This window comes from Lonchura striata, chromosome 1 (genome assembly GCF_050655825.1).
Source record: "Lonchura striata isolate lonStrDom1 chromosome 1, ASM5065582v1, whole genome shotgun sequence".
Classification (NCBI taxonomy): domain Eukaryota; kingdom Metazoa; phylum Chordata; class Aves; order Passeriformes; family Estrildidae; genus Lonchura; species Lonchura striata.
In genome coordinates, this window is record NC_140703.1 from 114,493,379 (window position 1) to 114,516,554 (window position 23,176).

Sequence of the window (23,176 nt, forward strand, 5' to 3'; positions counted from 1 at the left end):
AACAGTGAGTGGAATTTCTTCATTTGAGAACTTACTTTCTCAGCACTACTCTGAAGTTTTGGGATGTGAGTGGAATATTTTTTTCCTTTTTTGCTGTGGAGCTCAGCTTTGGCAGAGAAAAACCCTCCTTCACTGTAGGTCTGCCTCACAGGTGACACCACAAAGTCACCAGAGCGTTGTAAGCAACGCGACCATTGGGACGGCGGTAATTTTCCAGAACGCCCCGTTATTAAATGTAAAAAATTCCAAAGCAAACGGAAGTCATTTGCCCCGGCCGGTGCTTTACGAGCAATCTTTATCAGGTGTTGACTTGCCCTGTTCAGGGAAGTGTTGTGAGTCCTTATTTGCCTGCAACACCCTGAAACGGAGGCCAACAGGCAAAAAACAGGCACAGCCACAGCAGGCTGGGCTGGAGCAGCAAAAGCCAAACCCGGAGGTCTAAAATGGGGAGGGGGCGCGGCCACCACCTCATCCCCCCCTTGCCTTCCGTCCGGCTCGCTGGGTCCGCAAACACCCGCGGGACGAGCAGGAGGGCTGGGGGCATGGCAGGGAAGGGAAGGGAAGGGAAGGGAAGGGAAGGGAAGGGAAGGGAAGGGAAGGGCAGCCCGTGTCGCCGCGGGTCCGCAGCGCTGCGCTGCCGGGTCCCGCCCGCCGCGGAGGAAGGGGCCGGGCGGCGCATCCACCTGCGGGCACCTGGCCCTGGCTCTGCCCCGCACCGTGACTCCTCCCCGGCCTCACCGCCTGCTCCCGGCTCCCTCCGCCGCCTTCCATCCCCTCCCGAGCCCTGCGCAGCCCCAGGTAAGCGCTGCTCTCCCCGCCCGCGGGGCCCCTGCGAGGAGGGAATCGCCATCCCGGCCGCTGCGAGCTGCGCTCTAGATTTGGCTTCGAACGGGGAAAGTTCGGCTGTGCTCTTGCGGGGGATGAGCAGGGAAGCGGTGGCTCTGGGAAGCGGAGTAGGAGGTGGCGGAGGAGTGGAAACAGAGGGGAGGCTCGGCCCGTTCCCCCCGGTTTCCCCCGATGTGCCCGGCCCGCACCCGTGTCTCCAGGGGGGGATGCGGAGCCACAAAGTCGCGCTTTTCCGCGGGCCGGGGTGTAAGGAAGCTGGGAGCCAGAGGAGCAGGGAGGAGGTGGATGGGGAAACCGGGATAGCCGGGAGCCAAAGGAGCAGGGAGGAGGTGGATGGGGATAGCTGGGACAGCCGGGAGCCAAAGGAACAGGAAGGAGGTGGATGGGGATAGCTGGGAGAGTCAGGAGCCAGAGGAGCAGGGAGGAGGTGGATGGGGAAACCGGGATAGCCGGGAGCCAAAGGAGCAGGGAGGAGGTGGATTGGGATAGCCGGGAGCAGGGAGGAAGTAGATGGGGATAGCTGGGAGAGCCGGGAACCAGAGGAGCACGGTGGAGGTGGAAAGCTGGGACAGCCGGGAGCCAAAGGAGCAGGGAGGAGGTGGATGGGGATAGCCAGGAGCCAAAGGAGCAAGGAGGAGGTGGATGTGGATAGCTGGGAGAACCGGGGGCCAAAAGATCAAGGAGGAGGTGGATGGGGCTAGCTGGGAGAACCAGGGGCCAAAGGAGCAGGAAGGAGGTGGATGGTGATAGCTGGGAGAGCCGGGAGCAGGGAGGAGGTGGATGGGGACAGCCAGGAGCCAAAGGAGCAGGGAGGAGGTGGATGGTGATAGCTGGGAGAGCCGGGAGCAGGGAGGAGGTGGATGGGGATAGCTGGGACAGCCGGGAGCCAAAGGAACAGGAAGGAGGTGGATGGGGATAGCTGGGAGAGTCAGGAGCCAGAGGAGCAGGAAGGAGGTGGATGGGGGATAGCTGGGAGAGTCAGGAGCCAGAGGAGCAGGAAGGAGGTGGATGGGGATAGCTGGGAGAGTCAGGAGCCAGAGGAGCAGGAAGGAGGTGGATGGGGATAGCTGGGAGAGTCAGGAGCCAGAGGAGCAGGAAGGAGGTGGATGGGGATAGCTGGGAGAGTCAGGAGCCAGAGGAGCAGGAAGGTGGATGGGGATAGCTGGGACAGCCGGGAGCCAGAGGGGCAGGGATGAAGGAAGGAGCTGGATGGGCGCTGTGGGTTCGGTCCGAGGAGGCACAGCAGGGAAGGTGCGGAGGGCTCGGCCGGAGCCGGCCGCTCCAAGTGGAGCTTGTCCATCTCTTGCCCTGGTGATGAAGGGGAAAAGATTGGGAAGCATCCTCAAGGTCACAGAGGGAGTAAACCAGAACAACATTTAGCTCTGGGGTCTCTTCAGTGTGTACTGATGCATTGGGTTTCGGCATTAGTCCTTATTTCAGTGTGAAAGTCGGCACAGCTCCTCAAGTGATTTTGGAAAAGTAACTTTTAAAAGAACCATACCGCTCAAACTTTTGTGCCAAAACTTGGCATGCTGAAGTGAATGCAGTCCACACCTCCTCGCAGGTGGCTTTGTGTTCATTGCTTACCCAGACCTCGAAACAGCCTCAACTTCCTGGGTGGGTGTCTGTGAATGTAAGGGAGCATTGTCACACTGAGCTTTTGTCCTAAGTGGCCCTGTTTGTCCTGGGTTAGGTGACACTAATGTCTCCAAGTGCTTTAGAAAGAGCCCAAGGAAGCAACTTGGATTATTTGCATAATCTAGGGCAATATTAGAGATGGACATTGTGTGTGGCATAGATCAGTGAACTGGGAAAATGGCAAGTTGTGGCTTTTACCTACAGGTGTAGATGTAAAGCCAAAAGGCAGGTGGGCTAAGATGAATGTTGATGTCAAAGTAGGACTTCATGTGCTTTTTTGTCTTTCTTCCTTTCATTCTTCAACTGTTAAAATTTATTCTGGTTCATAGGACAATCAACCTAGAGCAAATCTATCACGGTAGCCTAGCCTGAAATTGGAAATAAGTTGGAGTTATATTCCTGGATGTTGATAGAAAAACAAATCAACACATTATTGTGGGATGCAGGTCAAAATATTTGCCTTGAAGTTGCCAGTCCTGAAGATAAGGGCTTTTCCTCCTGGGGCAGTCCAGGGCTGCTCCAGTGCCAGGGTGGTGGCTCGGTGGTGCCTGTGCCCTGCAGCAGTGCTTCCCCCAGGGCTTTGATGTGTGCATCCTGAAACCTGTTTCTGGCAACTCCAGCCTCCCCTGTGGAGTGAATTCAAACCTCCTGCCAGCAAGATTTGCTTTTCACTCTTATCTGCCATAGACCTCTTAGAAATGGTTTGCAGCTCCTCAGGACCTGTAGGTCACAGGTTAAAAATCACTGACCTGGACAGGTATTTAAATAAGTCTGGTTTGTTAACATTGCTGGGTTTTATTTTCCTGCAGTGTGGGTACCTAGCGCTGCCTTATTCACGTCACATTATTTGCAGCTCAAATATGGTGAACAAGTGTCCCTGAGAGGTTTATTTCCTTGCCAGTGATGTTCAGTGACGTAGACAAAGACTTGAATTTAGCCAGAAGGTAATAATCAAATATGAAAATGATTAGCAAACATGATTCTGACAGAAAGTTATTTGCTAATGCTTTGGAAGAAGGGCAAGGGCAGAACCTGGGATGTAGTGTAGGGGGAGAATCCCAAGGCCAAGCTGGCTGTTGCTGCAGCCTCCAGCTCCTCCTGTGATCCAGGTGCTGTGGTTTGCAGTTGTTGCCTGAACAATGGGTCCATCTCCTCCCATGCCAGAGCCTCTGGTCCTTCTGGGCTCTTGGTCCTTTCTGATTTAGAAATGGCTGATTTCATAGGGTCTTGTGCCCCTCACCACTCACTCAGTGAAATGAGGAAAAAGAAAAGAGCATTTCAGCCTCCTTCCTCACCCCACTGTTCCTAACAAAGCACACGATGTACTTGTGACAAGGCTGAGTTTGAAGTCAATGTCTGTTTTCAGACAATAACAACAACGAGACAATTATTTGTAGTATGAGTATGGCATCCTATAACTTTTAAAAATATGACTGCTACACTCGGAGATTTTTAATGCCTCCTTTTTTTTTTTTGGCACATGGAAGTAGAATTAATCTTGGTTTCCTGGCCTGGGGAATATTGCTGTGGACTACAGTGAGCTGCTGCTGATAGTGCTTATCAAGAGGCACTGTTTTTTAACACCTCTTGATAAGTAGTTGTACATTATAATGGCATTTTAGGAGCTAATCTAGAATAGCTTCAAAACTATTTCTTAGGAACTGTGAGAAGGACAAGGTTTTATTTGTGTCAACCTTTCAGGTAAATATTTGCACAGTCTCACAAAGTTCTCTGAAAAACTTGTGATGTTACTCCACAGGCACCCTGAGTAGAACTCACTTCTGTTGAGAAGATTTGTTGAAAGGCCAGGACACTTCAGGACCCTGATTTTGATTACTTTGAGACATTTTGTCAATTCATCTTTGCTCCCTGCCAGAGGATAAATGGAATAAATTAAAATCACTTTTTAAAATCATCACAATAAAAACACTCAGTGCCACTTCCTGAAGAAGTGTGAAGGAAATCTTGTTAGTGGGATGAAAAATCTTATTTAGCTCCTTTCTTTCTTCATTCATAACTCGATATTTTTTAACCTTTCTATATTTAATTTGCAAGTCGTGATAATTTTTAGTACTGATTGTTGAACAGGAATCTTGACCATGTTTCTTTCTTCCTGTCCACATGACAAGGCAGGAACTGTCCTGTGAGATTTTCATGAAAATGAATCTCAAATCACCTCCTTGCTTGTTTTCCCTCTTTTTTATTTTTTTATTTCCCCATTAACCTTTCCTCCACACCATCATATCATGGTTATATTGTGTTCACAGTTATGTTGCTGCAACTTTTAGGTGCTCATAAAACCATTGGAAATGAAAACTAATAAAATAATGTTTCCTTTCTAGCGTCATCAATGCCATCATGTGTTGGTTTGCCCTTCTTTAGGGCTGAGCTTTGCACTGAAATTACTCCTTTGCTATCTCAGTGAGTTCTGTTGGTTTGCTTGGTACAGGGAATTTTTTGGATGAGTGTGTTAGGTTCGTGTGGAATATTTGGATGCTTTTATGCTTTTATCATATTCACCTTCCTTTTAGAAGGTGAACTTGACTTTCATTTGGATTTTGACTGTTCTGTCCTCTTACATTTCTGTTTACATGTGGTTGTTTTTATGTAGGTCTAACTGTGAGGAACTAGTTTTTTGGGTTTTTTTTCTTTTTTTTTTTTTTTTGTTCTGGAGTTTCTTTTTCAATTGCTGATAAATAATCGTCACAGGGCTTAGCAAACAGCTGATGTTGTTTCTGTATCAGGAAATAGCACGAAACATGTATTGGAGCAATATGTAAATGCAGGAAGCAAGCTGTTGCCAGTATAACTCTGGTTTCTTTGCCCAGTTGAATTCACAGGGTTGAATTAGAATATCTGCAGGTAGTTATTCCATCCTATTGACTTGGGCATGGAAACAGCCTATAGGGATCCCTGTGTGAAAGCTTTGGAAACCAATAAACAATTATGAATTGGCGTGTGCTGAGGAAGTCCTGTTATTTCTTGCATGGAGGGCCAGGGTAAAAGGCAGCAGGTCTGGTGTCATGACAAAATCCTGCTTGGACCTTCAGGGTTTCTTTGCTTTTCATTCTGTCTGTTGCCTTTTTGGGGTGTTGGCTTCTGGTTAGCAAAGGACACGGGAGGTGTGAGGGGGCCGTGAGCTTATGCTGATGTAATGAGGCAAAATCAGGACGTAATTTTTGCCCAAAATTCACCAAAATTCTGCGAGGGGTTTAGGAGCAAGTGGTGGTGAGGGCTACGTGCAGCTCTCCAGGGCAGAGAGGGAATGTCACTGTGGTAGGGAGGAGGACAAGCCTCCTGAGAGTCTGGAAAGTCCATTTCTCATTAAATAGCACGTTGTCAAATGAAGTACAGACCAGCTGTGATGCAATTTTTACTTAAAGACTTGATTGGCAGAAATCTGTAGAAAAACATAAAAAATGCAAAAAGCTATTGGGTTGAATTTGTTTTGAATTAATCTAATATTTTTATTTTTTATATTGTTTGGCCGTGTTCCTTGTTTTGGTTTCATTTTTTGACAAATTTACAGGAAATAATGATGCATTTCTTAAACTAAATGACCCATGATTAAGATAACATAATATTAACACTCCTAAGGCATATTTAAGAAGCCCAGATACTTCAAATAGCAGCTACAATCTGTGAGACAACACATTTTGCTTTATTCATGAGTAAATTTTGCCAGTGGTGGCTTTTTACTCTTTGTCTCTCCTGTCATTAGAAACAATGGTTTTTTTCCTGTACTTTGAGTTATGATAGAAAAACACACTCAGTTTTGGACCTTCTGTGTTGTTGAAGGTGTAAATGCTGGAGTTTTTCATCCATACTGGAGTTACTGAAATTTAGGGGCTTGACTGCACAGGACTGATGGGTCCCTTTCATTATTGGGGTTCACTTTTTCCAGAGCTGGAAGGGGATAGCAAGCCAACCCTCTGGTGTACCCTGTGATACCTTGAAGCCTGCTCTGGTGGGGAACTCCATCCCAGTTCCCTTGCCTGGGAGCTCTAGCTCCTTTTAAAGGACTCCTGAAATTTGTTTTTTCAGGTGCACCCAGTAAAGTGTTATAATAGCTCAGCGGGCATCAGGAGGAATGAGGGCAGTGAGAGGGGAGGACAATTGTACATCCCACTGAACTCTTCTGCACCATCAGAGTGGGTTTATGACACTTTTAAATGGCCTGTTTAAATTTATCTGATGTGTGAGGTGAGTTAGAGGCCAAAGTATTGGAGTGAGGTAAACAGACCAGTCCCTTCTAGCTCTAGTGTTGGGAAGGGGAGTGTTTGGTCACTTTGCTTCTTCATGACCCAGCTTCCTTATCTGAGAAGTTGTCACAGTTGCCTTGATGTGTTTGTAAAACATTTTGAAGTGTAGGAGTGATGTGTGCACAGGAAAACCAGATTATGTCATTATTGGATGCTACAGATTGATTTTTGCCTGCAACATTTGCAAAGCTAACAGGAGTTCAGTGATTTTGGTTTTGTGCAGTTTTAAAACACTGGGAAAATTTGTGTATGTAATATCATGGAAGTCTGTATTTATCTATGAGTTCCTGTTATTTTATAACAAGGAAATTATTAATCAGAAGCTGGATAGAAAATAGATTAACAAGGACTAAAAAAAAAAAAAACCAAAACCAAACTAAAAGTACTCCCAGAAACTCCCAAAAAAGAGTGAGGAACACTCTTCCCTATTAATTTGCAAAACCTTTAAAATGGTAAAAAAAGTATTTGGGATTTTTTTTGGTCACAGTACCTGTTGGCTTACCTCAGAATCACCACTTCTCTCCTGAGAAGAGAGACCCTTCTGTCCTAACCCTTTTATTCCTTCTCCTTTTCAGAGAACAAGGAACAGAAATATTTTCCTGTGATTTATTTGTCCCTAAGTCTGGGCAGAGCTGCACTTCCCAGCTGCTGTGACGAGCTGGGCAAGGATGGATGGGACATAAAGCAAAGCAGAAGTCCTGGAGCCTTAGTCACCAGTCTGATGGACTTTCAGTAAGTATGAGTAAGACTCACCTACCTGCCACACAAATAAGTTCAGTGGTGCATTATTTACATGTTTGCTAGCAATGATCAGCAAATACCAGCATCAGCCTTCCTGAAGTGTCACAAAGAATTGGCACGCTCGAGGGGCTGAGCAGCTCTTGAAATCTGCTTCAGTGACATTTGCAGTTCAGTTTTGGGCGAGATGATGCCTTGATACAGGTTCTAAAAAATAACCTATTACTATACAACACACTGAATCATGTTGTATCTTTACACAGCTGCAATGTGCAGGGTTTTGCTCTGCAAGGTAGAGAAAGGTATTTCTCAGTGCAGGACTCTGAGGCACTTTCTAGGCTTTTTTTCTTGTAGTGCAACATGAGAGGACTCAGTAGACAGCAGCATTTATTAGAATGATTGCTTGTGAAGCTGTATAACTGCCTATTTTAGATCTGCTCCAGCAAACATTTTGGTGTTTCTTGTGTCTGTGGCAATCACTGGTTTTACTCAACGTTAACGTTTAACTTTAAAATAAACTGCTGGATGCTTGAAACATTCAGTGCAGAACCTCTCTTTTTACCCTGTCTGCAAAACTTTCAATATTTCTGTGGCACTCTTCCCCTGCCGTGCTTCTCTCCCTGTTTTTGGTTCAGTGACTACAACACAGAGCCAAGAAAACAACTTTTTAGAACACATAAGAGTGAAAAAAACCTGGCCTGTGGGGGCTGCAAGTATCATGAATTGCTTGAATTTGAATTTCCTGATGCTTTGCTGCTTTCTGTGTCATAAACCTCAGAGAGACACTTGAGTAGGTGTTGAGAGAGGGCCTGAGCATGGCACTGACACCGTGTGGGTCTCTGCCAGGCTATTCTTTGACTCTGGTTCTGCCAGCACTGACTTGACCTTCTCAGTTTGTGCTGCCCTCGTGCTAATGAATAGTCACCACTGTATTATCCTCAGCCTTGGATTGAGAGGCTGCTGAGATCTGATTTCATGCTGCACCTTAATTTGTAGCCTCTCCTCAAATAATTCCGCTTGGTTTGGGTTGTTGTTGTTGGTTTTTTTTTTTTTTTTTTAAATTCATTTTATTTCTCCACTCTGCAAATCTGGTCTTTTTCCAAAGGGAAAACTGACAAGAAAGCTGGCCAAAACCTCCAGTAGTGATTGTTTTCTTTTTTGTTTGTTTGTGTAGGTTCACACTTTACACCCCAACACTTGAATTGTTTCTGTACTGTTGACAAAGGAAAAATGACCTCTACTCTAGTAAGTAAACAAAATATTCACAATATTCCTCTCTGATTTTTTTTTCTTTTAATACAGTTTTGTTTCTTTACACGTAACAGCTCCATTGAGTGCTGTCCTGATTAACAAGTCTTTTAAAACATGGACTATTTGCTGTGTTTCCTTTTTGGCAAAAAGGAGAGAAGAAGCTGTGAGGCAGGTGTAAGAACCTTGATTTAACCAACATTTCAAGTGCTCAAATACTTTTAGGGGAGATTTATGCTTTTGAGCACGTGCATTTGATTTATTTAAGCTTGTTTTGGTGGGATAGGTTAGAATGGCTTCTAATTAGTTCTTAAAGCTCTTCCAGGATAAATATTCCTGCTGCAGGCCAGTGTGTGTCAGAAATAGCTTAGGTGTACCTGGTGCTGTCACAGCACAAAATGGAGCAGTGAGAATTTATCCAGGACCTGGACAAAGGCTGTTTCTTGTCAGCATTTCTTGCTGTGATGGTGCAGCCCACAGCTGTCCTTGCAGTTTATTTCTACCCTGTCAGATGGCCCAGGACAAGCATTTGGGAGAGCTGGGCTCAAGAATCCTTCTTGGGCTGGGCTGCTATGGATCAGGAAACTGATCCTGTCAGAGGATTGCCAACCTCACTCTGTGTTATGTTTATAATTTAAAACTATTGCTGTTGGACACAAAATGAGTACACAGAAGTTTGGTAAGTTCAAAAGAGAAAAAGACATGGTTTTAGTCAAACATCTGGTATTTATGGAATTCCAAAGATGACAGTGGATTGGAGGATGAAATTACCACCTCTCCAACCACACTGGTCCAAAGATCAAGCAATCCTTTCTCTCCACCCCCAGAGAAATATGTAAACCATTCTATTTAAACATGACATGGTGTGGGAACTCTGACTCTCAGATGTGTAAACGTCATCAGAAGGCTAAAGAAGTTTTATGAGAACTTTAAAACTTTCAAAAGAACTATAAAAGTAAACACTTTTAAAAATCAGGGCAACACAAAGCACGAGGCTTTAGGCGTGTTCTGTGAATCTCTGTCTGTGTACACTGGGGTCTCCAGTGAGCGTTCTGGTGTATTTTACAGAGCAGGACTGTGAGATTTGGTGCTGATGGCAGCCTTGTTTCTCACCCTCTCCTGTTCCCTCCCTCCCCATGCCACCCCTCAGGGTCCCCCACCGCCGTACTACGAGAACCGGGGCTTCCAGCCGGAGCCGCTCTACGCTGCCAGGCTGGCAGCAGGTGCTAATCCTTACCCCCAGCTCTTCTCCAGCCCTCCCTCCGTGCCAACCTACGTGCCCAGGGTTGCCACCCACCAGTCCAGCAGGCCAGCAGCACCCCCGCCCAGGAGAAGCTGTGCAGCCAGTAAGTTTTGGGGGGATTTCTCCTGGTTTTGGTCCCGAGATCTGTCAAAATAAGATAACAAAGGAAAGGTGTCGTTATCTATGGTATTGATGATTCTGAGATTGTAGAAAGTCTCTGTATTTCTGCCCCGCTGCCAAAGCAGAAGCCATAATTGGTCTGTGATGGTTTCCAGGTTGTTTATTCTGTTGATCTCTCACATGTTCTGCTGCCCTGCCCAGCTCTGTCCTGCAGGGCAGCGTGTGGGGCTCTGCCCTCAGTGGGATGTGACAAACATTAAATACCAGAAACTCCCTGGGCTGCATTTACAAGAATGTGCCAATATCTGTCACCTACGTTGGACAGTGTGTCCCCAGCCTGAACCAACAGAAAAATGCCAACACCACAGTGAAACATGGAGGGCATGAAGAAGGAGAAAAAGGACAAGGCACACCCAATCTCCTCCATCTTGTCCCCTTTGGACCCCTCATCTAGAATCCTAAAATTTTACTTTTGCACCCGTGCCACACTTAATTATTACTGATATCAAACACTCAGAGCTGGTAATTCATCCTGTATGATTGAAAACTCTTTTCCATGGACAGAGATCACAGACAGTGTCTCTGGGGGCTCTGTCCAGGGGGGTTCCTGACCCCCGCCAGGGTCCCAGACCTGCCAGGGCAGCCAGAGGGAAGCCCTGGACTCCCACAGAAAGGGATCCACCCTTCCAAGTGGCCACTTCCTTGTGGATGAAGAAGTGACAGCTGGTTGGGGTGCTGGTGAAGCTGGGGGCTTTGGGAGGAAGGATGGTGGAATGGAGAAAAGTCTGGCCAAAAATGACTGATTTTAATGTCAAATAAATAGTGCTGGTGGGTAGAAATTACTTGTGAACCTAATTTCTCTTTTCCTCCTTGCTTTCATTTCAGGTCTACGGAAAACCATAATAATAATATTATCTATATTAATAGTCATTTGTTGTGCAATTGCTGCTTTCTTCATCTGGTATTTTGGTAAGTTTTTTTTTTCTTGTTTTTTTAAAGAGAAATATGTATTAAACTTTTCAAGTTAGATATATCCATTCTCATTTTATGCTTTACTCTGAATTAAGGATAGAAAAATCTTTGTTCCTTTTCTCCTAAGAGATAACTAATGTTGCTTCTTAATGGCTCAGTTTTGTTGGTGGGTTGAGGTTTTTTGTTTTTTTCCTTTCTTTTTAATGCTGCTGTTGTTTTCCAAATTCAAGCTTCACTTAATTCCAGGTGAAGGGAGGGGATTGCAATAAGTGTGCAAACCTTAACTGCAGGAGTGTAAACGGTCAAGACGTGTTTTGTTTTGCTAAAATGGCATCTCTCTTGGAGCAGAAGTCATTTATATCCATTTATTTGTTTCTGTGGGGCTTTTGTGTAAATATTGCACGAGCCCAGCCTGCCTCAGCACTCTGAGTTGTACCATGGATGTTTGCTTTAGAAATCATCCCCAGCTGGGGTGACTGAGCTCTGAAGCAGGGCTGGACCAATTCTGTTCAACTCAGGTGAAATTTGCCTTGTGCTGTCTCAATTTCCCTTTCAATGAGAGCTGCTTTGCTAATAAAGCAGGAAATTAAAAATCTGGTGTTTTTTGGAGCCTCTCCTTTCCATTCTGCTCAGGAGAAGAGGAGGAGAAATGTTGCATTGGGGTTGGACTAAAATGATGTTTAAAGACCCCTTCCAAACTAATCTATGACTTTAAGGGAGTTAATTTAGAACTATTACTATGACACTTTGTGTTCTTAGAGGCACTTTTCTGACTCACTTTGGTTTAAGCAGGGGGAGTGTAATCTTGTTTTAAATGAGAACAAAAGTATATAATTGAGGCGCTCACTCTCTTCCTCCTTTTCTACCTGCTAACGCTTTGCCAGTGCAAAGCTGACTCCTTCCTGACAAATTAATGGTGCCTGATTATTCAGGGGAGGCAAGTGGCCAAAACCCAATCAGCTGCATCAGAGGCTTGATCTGTGCAAAGGACAGAGCAATCCATCTCTGCTGCGGCAGGCTGGGTCCCTCCCACCACCGCAGTTCGGAGCCGCTTCCAACGTTTGGCTCCATCCAAGTGGGAAACTCTTTGAGAGCTGGGCTGACGTGCAGCTTATGGCTGTGCTTCTGTCTCCCTGCAGTAGAGAATCACTGTCTCAGCTCCCTGATTGAGTGTGGATCCTCAGGGGTGTGCATGCCCCCCTCGCAGTGGTGTGATGGAGTCAGCGACTGCCCCAACGGGGAGGATGAGACCCGCTGTGGTGAGTGACAGCAGCCAAGGGCTGGGGGCAAACTGCATCACTGCAGGAGCCTGGCAGCAGACTGCCTTGTCCAGAGCTTGCCTAAGCTGCAACAAGAGTGTTTTAGCCCAAGCCGTGTCATTAAAATGGTTTAGGATGTGTGTTATGTATAGATACTCAGTTTGCTTCCAGCCCGATTGAAAAGCTGAAATAAAATGCTCAGGGGGTTGAGCTGCATTGACTTTGAGTCAGTTTTTGAAATGTCACCTGTTAATTTGAGTGGGGTTTGTGCAGAGCTGGATCTAGCATTGTCTCTGGATGGAACAGTCAGTGGTGACTTCTCAGTAAGCTTCAGGTGATAACAAACCTGGTGGTCTTCAGTCAGGCTTGTCTTTTTTCATGTATTTTATATTCCTTGTTCTCTTAGTTCTTCAAGTACTTCCTAACTTATTTGTGTACAAAAAGCTGCCTAAGCATTGCTTTGAAAATATGCCAAAGGAAGCTTTAGTGCAGAGCTGAAGGTAGAAGGACATTGATTTGTCATTCCAGAGGTTTGGCATCTTGTGTCGTGCCACTGCCACATGGAAAACTGCAGCTGTGCTTTAAATTCCCTCTGTAAACTTTTATTCTCATGCAGGGTTGGCATTTGCTGGCAGCTGTTCCACTCCTTTAGTTGAATAATGGCATCTTGGAGAGGCCTGTTTCAATCTCTTCTTTTGCTTGAAGTACTTTTTATTAAATTCTTGTGCAAGCAGATACACAATGGGACATGGAATGTCAGAGCTAATTGCTCCTGGTTGTATTCTTGCTTTACAAAGCACTTCTCTGGAGAAATTTGGTGTGTTAAGAGACAATATAAAGTATTTTCAATAGATCATATTTTATTTATACGCAGTATGTGATATATTAAGAAAGATATGGTTGTGTAGAGAAAAGATCAGGAAATTTTCATTGTTGCAATCTTTTTCAGTGGTAGAATATAAAAGAGAATTTTGAGTCTAAAAACTGAAATCTTGTATCTTGTACATTTGCGTTTTAAAACTGGTTAGTTCTTCTAAATTGCCTTACATAAAAAGAAGTAAGTCATTGCCATATTTCTGTCTACTTGCTATTTACTCAGAATTTGAGTAGCAGAGAGCATTAAATTAACATCAGTTCATAAATGAATTGGATATTATGGGTAACTACTTCCAAGCAGAGAAAGCAGTAATAACGGCATGTGGTGTTCTTAGTTTCCTTTTTTTTTTCCTTTTTCCCTTTCTTCCTTTTCTGGCAGTTAGACTTTTTGGACCAAATTTTATTCTGGAAGTTTATTCACCTGTCAGCAAATTCTGGTATCCTGTTTGCCAAGATGACTGGAATGATGATTATGGGAAGATTGCATGCAAAGACATGGGCTACAGCGTGTAAGTGCAACCCCTGTCAGCCTTTGCTCAGACAAAGAAAGGTTAAAATTTCCCTCTTGCCATTTTTAATGTGTTTGAGACTTTGCTGGGAAAATGTACTGGCAAAGGCACCTCTTCATCTTGCCCTGTTACATGAGGTGCATGCATATCAGATAAAAATATTATTTTAACCCAGCAATTGGTGGGAAGTGGAACTTGACAGATGTTTGAAGAATCTGAGACTCTGGCTGGGCTGCACCACCAGGGTTCCATGTTCACAAAAATAAAAATAAATATAATAAACAAAAATAAAGATTCCTAGTGCTGTCATGTCAGAAGATCTGGCTTGGCACTGCTCACTGTTATCACTTGTTTGAAAATTGAAACCAGTGCTGGGTTTCATCGTGGACGTTCTGTTTTGCAGGGATACATATTTCTACAGTCGTGGGGTGGCCCCTGAAGTCAGCTTTAAGAGCTACATGAAGTTGAACACGAGTGCTGGGAATATAGACTTGTACAAAAAGCTGTACACCAGGTATCTTTGTTTAATAAAAGCCTCTCTCTTTTCATCCAGGCTCTCTCCAGATGCTGGCAGAGGTGCAGCTTCTGCCTGCAGCACAATGCAAGCACATCTTTCAGTGGGGATTGTTGGAGGGAAAGAGACTTTGCTTTCAATCTGATTGCAGCAACTGTTCTTCCCTCTTTTTAAAAAAACAGCTGTTATTAAATTTTTTTTCCATCCTCCCTGTCCTCTTCTAAAAGAAAAAATGTCCATCCCCTGTGCTGTCTAGAAGGTTGCCATGTCAAAAGTAATTTTGTAAGGCTCTCTGACCATCTGTAGGAGTTTGTGTATGGTGACAAGAGCTACAAGCTGCAACACATTCACAGCAGCTGGCACAGCCATTTTTTCAGTCACATAAATGCACAGCATGCAAAAACGGATCTTCACTCTAGAAAGCATTTGTATTATCATTAAATAACTCTGAAGTGTCCAGTGTCAAAACCTGTAATCTGCTGTGCCTGCAAACTTCCTGCAGCTCCCTTGTTTAGTTCTTCTGCAAGGGCTTCCTAAATCAGCTGCACTTTATCACTTCATCTTGCTTCTCAAAAGGCTTTCAAACGTTTTGTGCTCATGCCTGCAGGCTCCCACAGGACAGTTTTGATGAAAGCAAAGCATGGTGGAGGCCAGATGGTTGCTGGTAGGGTAGCTGGAGAAAGTGAAGAAAAGAGGGACTTGCACAGGAAGATGAGGCTGAAGGCAGGGCATGTAGCTGCAAAGGGTAGAAAGCAGCTGGAGGGTGGACTGTGCTCACCATTTCCTTCACTTGAGTGCCTAAGATCCTCTTTGGATTTTTTTGTTTCTCCTGCAGTGGTTCCTGTGCCTCAGGAAAGGTGGTTTCTCTGCGCTGCATAGGTAACTCACGGGCTTTTGCAGACTTCTGCCTCTTCATGCTTTGAAATGCTCTGGCTGGCAGGTTCTTTTGGACCTTTGGCATTAATTGCTGTTTTTGCATGGGCAAAAGATTTAACTCTGATTCCCAAATAATACAGTTTTAGGAGCAGGGTGGGAGAGCAGACAAGGAATACATTGGACCCCCAGTTGCTGCCACTGGTTCCTTTAGATGACTTGTGGTGGAGCTCCATGTCCATCCCCCTGTGTTGGGGGGGTCTGTGGCACATTTGCTCTCCAAGATTCAGCAACTGGGTGGGCAGTGCCTGCTTGATGGTGATTCCTGTCCCAGGGAGTCTCCTGGCTGTTGGCTGCTTTGTTGCACAGCACAGGGATGCCAGAATCGCCAGAGACTCCTGAAAGGTGGGAAGAGTTTATGGTGAACCAAGGGCAGCAGCTGCCAGGTGAGGTTTGCAATTTAATGGGGGTCTGGGCAATGGCAGAGTTGGTGTAGGGCAGGGCTTTGAGCTGTGCTGTGCCCAGCGTGGTGTGTGCACCCCTCTGCCAGGGGAGCCCCGGGTGCAGAACTGCCTCCCAGCTCATTCTTTGATCAACCTCTGCGTGTGACTGCCTTTTTTCAGAGTGTGGCCTGTCCAGCAAGAGCGTGAGCATCATGAACAGGATCGTGGGGGGCAGCGGGGCCGTGCTGGGGCAGTGGCCGTGGCAGGTCAGCCTGCACGTGCAGGGCACCCACGTCTGCGGGGGCTCCATCATCACCCCACACTGGCTCGTGACAGCAGCACACTGTGTGGAAGGGTGAGTCCCTCTCTCCCTGCCTGTTTGCCTTTCTGCAGGCTGAAATGCATGAATTTATTCTGTTCTCCCCACTTTCTCCATTAAAACTGAATTTCTCCCCTCCCCAAGCCTGGCATGCAGGTGATCGTTGCAGTGTTTTTTCTGTGTTAAAAATCTGAAGTATTAAGGGAAGATTGGAAGGAGGATGGCTGCAGTTTGTCTGTCTGCATTCTACAGGAAGCCTTATTTTATATTTTGTCTTATTTACAAAATGAAATGGGTGATGTTGAGCACAGATACCCACCCAATTCAAGATGTAAACTCAAGGCACCAAATTTAATGCCAGCCAGTACAATGTTTCCATGAAGGTGTTAAATTACCCCGTGAGAAAATTCCCCCTCCCCAAATTCTCAAATATCACAGTGCTGTAGATATGATCAATTTAAAGATGTCTGTGCCATTTATTTCTTCATATCTTCTTGCCACGGGGTAGTAAAGTCCAAGTCAGTATTAAATACAGATTTATATCTATCCAAGGAGCACTTTATGTAGCTATCAACAAGAAAAATAGCTGGTGATTTGTACATTTTTAACCTATAAAAGAGAGTTGAGGGTTCTGTGGTACCCTCAGAAAGGGCAAGAATTTGTTTAAAAGGTGGCTGCTTCTGTTGGAGGGAAAACCCACAAAACAAAAATATTTTTAATGGTTGGTTGGCTGGATCACAGTTTGAGGCTAAGGCAAGGAAGAATATTTGTCCTTAACCTTGAGAAAGGAATGCAAGTGTTGATTTCTACCTGGAGATCTTATCCCTCCTTTGTTGCCTGGATTTGAGCTCTGTGGTGTGCAAAAGCTTTGGGAATGGCAACCAAGCTGCAGCTGGCACAGACCTGGTTTTCAGCCTGATCTGGGCTTTTTTTGGAGCTGGGGTGACCTGTAGGCACAACTGCCTTGGTGCTTCTCATGGAGGGAGTTTTAACACTCGTGGCAAGTTTTCTATTAAGTTTTGTAAACTGTGCTGGAGCACAAGAGGCGGCTTAAATAACATCTAGTAAGCATGACTAACATTAAAAAAAACCCACCAAAACCCAAAACCAGCCTAAAAAAAAACCCTTGATGTTTTCAAGATAATGAAATTCTTTCACTAGATCACATTTTTACTAATTCTGGCGTCTGCTGATACCACTGACATGTGAGACTTGAGAAATACCTGCCTGATCCCTCAGTCATAGAAATCAAAAGGCTTCAGTGTTGCAACCTCAGACTTAATTTGTTGTGCTGAGTGATTAAAGGGATAGACAGTGATACTTAACCCACTGCAAAGATTTTTTTTTTTTAATATATTTTTGAAACTAGAGCCAAGCTTTTTTCAAGTTACATGTCTGGCAATTTGTCTTATTCTTCAGAAATGGTAGTCCAAATGCATGTGCATTTTTGGTCACACAAGCATTTGACTACAGCTCCTGAAGACAGTTTTTTGAAGGTCCTAATCTGTGTCTTGTCACCACAGAAGAAAACCTTCAGACCTTTTCTTTGTTCTGTAGGCGACTGGCTGACCCACACAGCTGGAGGGTTTATGCTGGGATTCTGAATCAGGATGAGATGCTTTTTAGAAGTGGATACAAAGTGCAACAGATAATTTCCCACCCAGATTATGACACAGACTCTAAAGACAATGATGTTGCACTTATGAAGCTGGAGACACCACTGAGTTTTACTGGTAGGTATTCTGCTCCTCTTAAGGGAAAAAATCCAGTGGGAGTGAGCACACCTTTTCAAATTTCTGAATTTCATCAAGCAATCCTTGTAGACACTTATTGGAAAACACAAAATTACCCTAGAGACAGAGGGCATAGCCTGTGATTTCCTAAGCAGGATTTATTTAAATCTATTACATGGATAGGGGATTTGGGCTCATCTCAATTATACATTTTTACCCCAGAATTTTCTCTGGTGCTTCAGTTTGGTCACTGCTGTATGTCAGACAACTACAGGTGCAGTGCTAGAGCAGCTGATTAAAACCCCACTCAAGTCAGGTCAAAAGATGCTCAAAAAAACCCTTCAGAATTCAACATTACAAGAAGTTCCTTTCATAAAAGCAGATGTAGGTTGTTTGTAAGCAATCAGTAGAAAATAGAGGACAAGCCATTATTTAAACATAAAGTGCTTTTTGTGTACAGGCCCTTTGTGTTTCAGTGCATCAGTTTAAATCTACCAGGAGTGACCTGAAAGGGATTTTCTGCTCCTGAGAGCAGGGAGATTGTCTGTTTTCCAGGTTTTTGTGCTGCACTCTTCTTGCATATATCAATACTGAATCCTGCTTGTCTTGTGATTGTTTTCAGCAGAGTTTTGTAGAGAGAATGCAGAGCTGTAGTTTGCAGAATTTTTTCTTCTACTGCTCAGAAGAGCTGGTGTTAAATTCAGTCATCAAGTTCTACTAAACCTGATGATTTAAAGTAGAACCATTAACTGCTTGTCCCTCACTTTAAGGTGGAGATGAGGTAGATTTGAGGTGGAGATGAGGTAGATTTGAGGTGGAGATGAGGTAGATTTGAGGTGGAGATGAGGTAGATTTGAGGTGGAGATGAGGTGGATTTCAGGTGGGGATGAGGTGGATTTGAGGTGGGGATGAGGTGGATTTGAGGTGGAGATGAGGTAGATTTGAGGTGGAGATGAGGTACCCCTCAGGGAAAGGGCAGCTGGTAAACCTTGTGCTGCTTCCTGCATTGACTGCCTGCAAGGAATGTAAAATACAGAGAGAATGCATGGTGTAAGTGGTGGCCATTTAAATATTGAGTTCTGTCTGAACATCTATTTTCTGTTTGTTTTGCAGAAAGTGTGAGGCCAGTTTGTCTGCCCAATCCAGGAATGATGTTCCAACCTAACCAGCAGTGCTGGATATCAGGGTGGGGAGCAGAGCACCAAGGAGGTAAAAAGTGCCTCTGGAATATTTTGATCTTTCACATAAACTAGTCCTCTTCATCCTAAGAATATTGTTGCATGAGCTGATGGGGCAGTTTGAATTAGATCTGTTCATACACTATTTTTTCACCTGTTTTACAGCCCCCCAGTATTTCCCCAGGGTGTTCAGTCTCAAAGCAAGTTGTGAGGTTTTGCACTCAGCCAGACTGCCAAAAACCCTCAGATCAGTTCTGGGGGCCAGAAATTCCCAATCAGGAGATAATTCTGTGCCCCTGCTGGCAGGGCCACCTCTCCTGCAGCAAGGATTGCTGTGTGCCAAGCATGTCCTGTGGATGTGGGAAAGGGCAGGAGCTGCTCCTTTCCACCACCTCAGGCTGAAGAGAATGGTGGAAGTAAATTTGCAAGACTGGAAAGAGGAAAAGGTTTTTTTTTGTATAAGAAAGGTACTGGGGGAGGTTCTCTTGACTTCTTGTAGACTTACATCTTAAATTTCCATCCCACTGCTTCTAGGAAGTTTATTTCATCTTGGCTGCTGGGATTTTTTGTAACAGCAAAGTAATGTGATGCTGATTCTGGTTTTGTCTTTGCACGTTTGTGCATATTTCAATTCTAGGTAAAACATCAAACAGCTTGAATTACGTTGCAGTGCCCTTAATAGAACATTCAAGGTGTAATGCTGTCTATATCTACAATGGCATGATTCTGCCTACAATGATCTGTGCTGGAGACCTAGCAGGGGGAATTGATTCCTGTCAGGTAATTATTTCTAATTAATAGCTAATAATTATATAAAAGATGAAATGAAAAATGATCTGATTATTTTTGTGGCCTTGCTAGTAGGCTATCTATCTATCTATCTATCTATCTATCTATCTATCTATCTATCTATCTATTTCTCTATTGCAAATAAATCCTATGCCCTCCTAAAAATTAAAAATTTACATTATATCTGGTTGGGCTTCTGGTTATTTTGGTGGTGTATCCCTTTAAAGAGAAGAGTTTTTCTGAATGGCTGCCAGTGCTGAGTTCTCATTAAATTCCCAAGGGGGTGAGGCTGCTTTTTAATGCTTTAGGGATGGTTTTTTACCTGGTACTTGAAAGTGATTAAATGCTCCCCATATTATTATCATTATTATATTGTTAACCACAGTGTTGTGCTAGTGAGCAAGAAAGTCAATAATGCAAATCTTACTTAGAGGGCTCTGGGCAAAATATTTTCATCCCTCTTGGAAGCAGACATCATTTAACATGAAAATTGCCACCATATCTTGTTTTAGTGACTCCCTAAATGGCAGGTAGGTTTATATTGATACTAAATCTGTGTTCCTGGAGTGAAATGGGTGGTGATTTTCCTGGTGGCTGTGTCACTAACAAGGTGTTTGTGTCCCGGGCAGGGTGACAGTGGAGGTCCTCTGGTGACTCACCACCACTCTGTGTGGTGGCTGGTTGGAGATACCAGCTGGGGCACTGGCTGTGCCACTCCCAACAAACCTGGAGTGTACGGGAATATGACTGTGTTTACAGACTGGATTTATAAAAATATGCAGGTAAAATATCCGGAGTTTTTCCATACATTTTAAGGCCCCGCATCCTGAAATGTGATTTTACATTTAAAAAAAAAAATAAATAAATGTGACTTGCATGATAACTAAGCTGTTTTATTGGGAAGCATCCAAGTGATTGTTAAGACAGAACCTGAGCTGTTGTTTTCTGTTTTGTTTTGTCTTTTAAACAGGCAAACAGATGACAACATTGCTAACTGATGTTCCTGAGGACAAGAATGAATGAAGCCATGGGGGCCTGGGATATTTATTTACTTTGTGGTTGATTTTATTTTTCCTCTTTGATTTTTCTTTTTAAAAGTAACATGAAGGATTACACACTTAGTTCTGTGCTGGCTACAGTGACAGATCTTAATCACTGAAGGATTATCACAATGAGTACCTTTCTTTTCCTTGTGGTGCCTGGCAGAGTCATTCTGTCAGCTGCTTGCTGAAATGTCTCTCTTTTGTTGAATAACTTTCACTTGATGATCAGGCTTATAATGACAATTTCAATCACAGTTTAATTTCAGATTTTCGTAGCAGGATGCTGAGACAGTTGGTTTAGTAGTTTTTAAATTAAATGTTAAGTAATGTGAATGTTGAATCTCCGAGCTGCTGGTTGGCAATTTAAAAAGAAATTAATGTTTTTTTAGTGTAGAATTATAAAATGGTTTGGGTTGGAAGGGAATTTAAGGATCATCCACTTCCAACCCTGCTGCCATGGGCAGGGACACCTTCCAATATCCCAGGTTGCTCAGAGCCCCATCTAAACTGGCATTAAACACTTCCAGGGCTGGACCATCCTCAGCTTCCCTGGGCAACCTGCTCCAGTGCCTCACCACCCTCACAGGGAAGAATTTCTCCCTAAAATTTAATATAAATGTGCCCTCTTTTAGTCTGATGTCACTAGCCCTCGTCCTCTCACTCCATGTCTTTGTCCAAAGTCCTTCTCCAGCTTTTTTCTAGGCTCATTAGGGACTGGAAAAGGTGGTGAAGTTTCCTCAGAGCCTTCCAGAGGCTGAACAACCCCAGCTCTTTCAGCCTGTCTCCATAGCAGAGCTGCTCCAGCCCTTGGAACACCTTTGTGACCTCTGGACTCACTCCAACAGGTCCCTGCTGGGGAATCCCAGGGTCTCAGGACAGTAAGAGGGTGAGGAATATATATGAAGGGAATTTTTTGTGCACTACAGTACAGACACAGAAAATAAAATAACAAACACGCTGTCTATTCAGGTAGTTAAAAATCCTCAGGATCTCAACACAGCCGTCAATCAAAGTCAGACTGGTGCAGTCTGGCTGCCTCAGACCTTACCAAAATATGTGCTGTTCTGCCTTAAGCTGCTCTGAACCCAAAACGGGCACGGGGTCAAGGTGGGATTTGGAGAGGGATGCCCTGGTCAGGGATGCCCCGGACAGGGATGTCCTGGTCAGGGATGCTCCAGAGCTGCAGCAGGAGGAGTCTCAGTGCTGATGTCCCTGGCTGAGCACACTGAAGGTGACTCTGAACCTCTCCCTGCAGTCAAAAGGCAAACGTGTCCAGCCAGGCTGTGCTGCACCTCGAGCTGCACACACAGACACAGACAGGGACTTGATGTTTTGTACAAGGAAACACAAAGCTGCGTTTCTGCGGGACGAGATGAACTACCTCATTTGTTAAATTTGGCTTCTGATTCCTTAGAGCTCTCCTTTATGTATCCACCTGTATGTTTTTAGCAAAATGTAATTTGTATCCAAGTGCCACCTGACTGAGGATTTTGAAAATAATTTATAATCGTGGTAGAGGATCAAAAAGCCATATCAAGTCACTTTGTTAAGAAGGATAAATCTTTATTGAATGAAATGACTCTACTAGTCTTGTTTTCTGTTTTGGTACTGAAATACAATTATCTTACATGTAAACACTGCACCAATAAATTGTTTTTTTTTTTTCTTTTCTTTTTTTTTTTTTTTTACAAGTAGTTTTCCTTAGTTGTGCTTTATATCTGTTTACTTGGATTTTGTTTTTGGAAGCAGTTGCTGGATTCATTGTATGAAGTGCTTTGAGAGTCTGATTAAAAAAACCAACAACAAACAAACAAACAAACAAAAACCCCAAAAAAACCAACCAAACAAAAAAAACCCTAAGAGGATGATCTGAGAGATTATTTTAATTCCATTATTTCAGGTCCTTCAGGGAAATAGAGCAAGATGTCCAGGAATGTGTTTTGGTGGCTGGGTCTGATGAAATCACTCTGACATAATTGAATTAAATAAGGAAGTTTAGCCTTCAGGCAGTGGCTTGAGGGCGTCACACCCTATTTTGTCATTCCTCCTCATGCTGCCTGGAGCAATGTGTCCTTGCCTCCTGTAGGTGTGAGATGGGTGTTTGCAATAGCACATCTTGGAGGAGGGGGGGGGGATACTGTGAAATAACCAAAGAGTTTAAAGTACTTTCAAAACAGAAATTTTAAAATTAAATTGTTACAGGTATGAGAAAATTTTTCTGTGGCTTCTTGCAGCACTGCAAGCCACTAATAGCAAAATAACATACTGGGAGAAAGAGGAAACTGGCTGCAGTGTTCAAGAAGGTTGAGGGAACTGGATGTTGGGGTGAATGGGGATATGACAGGGACAAACCCTCTCTGTCATATCTTGCCCGAGGAGAAGGCTTCTCTTGTAAGAAACCTGGAAATGACTACATCAAATACTGGTATAAACACATTTTTTCTAGCTGGATGCAGACATTATCTTTGGTTATTAAGCCAAATCTTCCATGTGAAAAATCATGAACACAGTGTGTGATATATTTTGCATTGGCTTCCATGAAATGAAAAAGCTTTTGGAAAGGTTCTCCTTTT

General features: G+C 44.1%; 1 protein-coding gene across 1 annotated transcript; it reads left to right on the plus strand.

The window, feature by feature from the left end:
• Nucleotides 1-565: 565 nt before the first annotated feature.
• On the plus strand, nt 566-22,287 carry TMPRSS2 (transmembrane serine protease 2). Its single transcript, XM_031506356.3, has 15 exons — nt 566-798; nt 7,322-7,478; nt 8,659-8,729; nt 9,883-10,078; nt 10,981-11,064; nt 12,207-12,326; nt 13,582-13,711; nt 14,115-14,225; nt 15,061-15,104; nt 15,722-15,896; nt 17,418-17,593; nt 18,707-18,802; nt 19,409-19,551; nt 20,190-20,342; nt 20,531-22,287. The coding sequence occupies exons 3-15, from the start codon at nt 8,715-8,717 to the stop codon at nt 20,540-20,542; spliced, it is 1,455 nt and encodes a 484-aa protein (XP_031362216.1). The 5' UTR covers nt 566-798; nt 7,322-7,478; nt 8,659-8,714; the 3' UTR covers nt 20,543-22,287.
• Nucleotides 22,288-23,176: the final 889 nt, after the last annotated feature.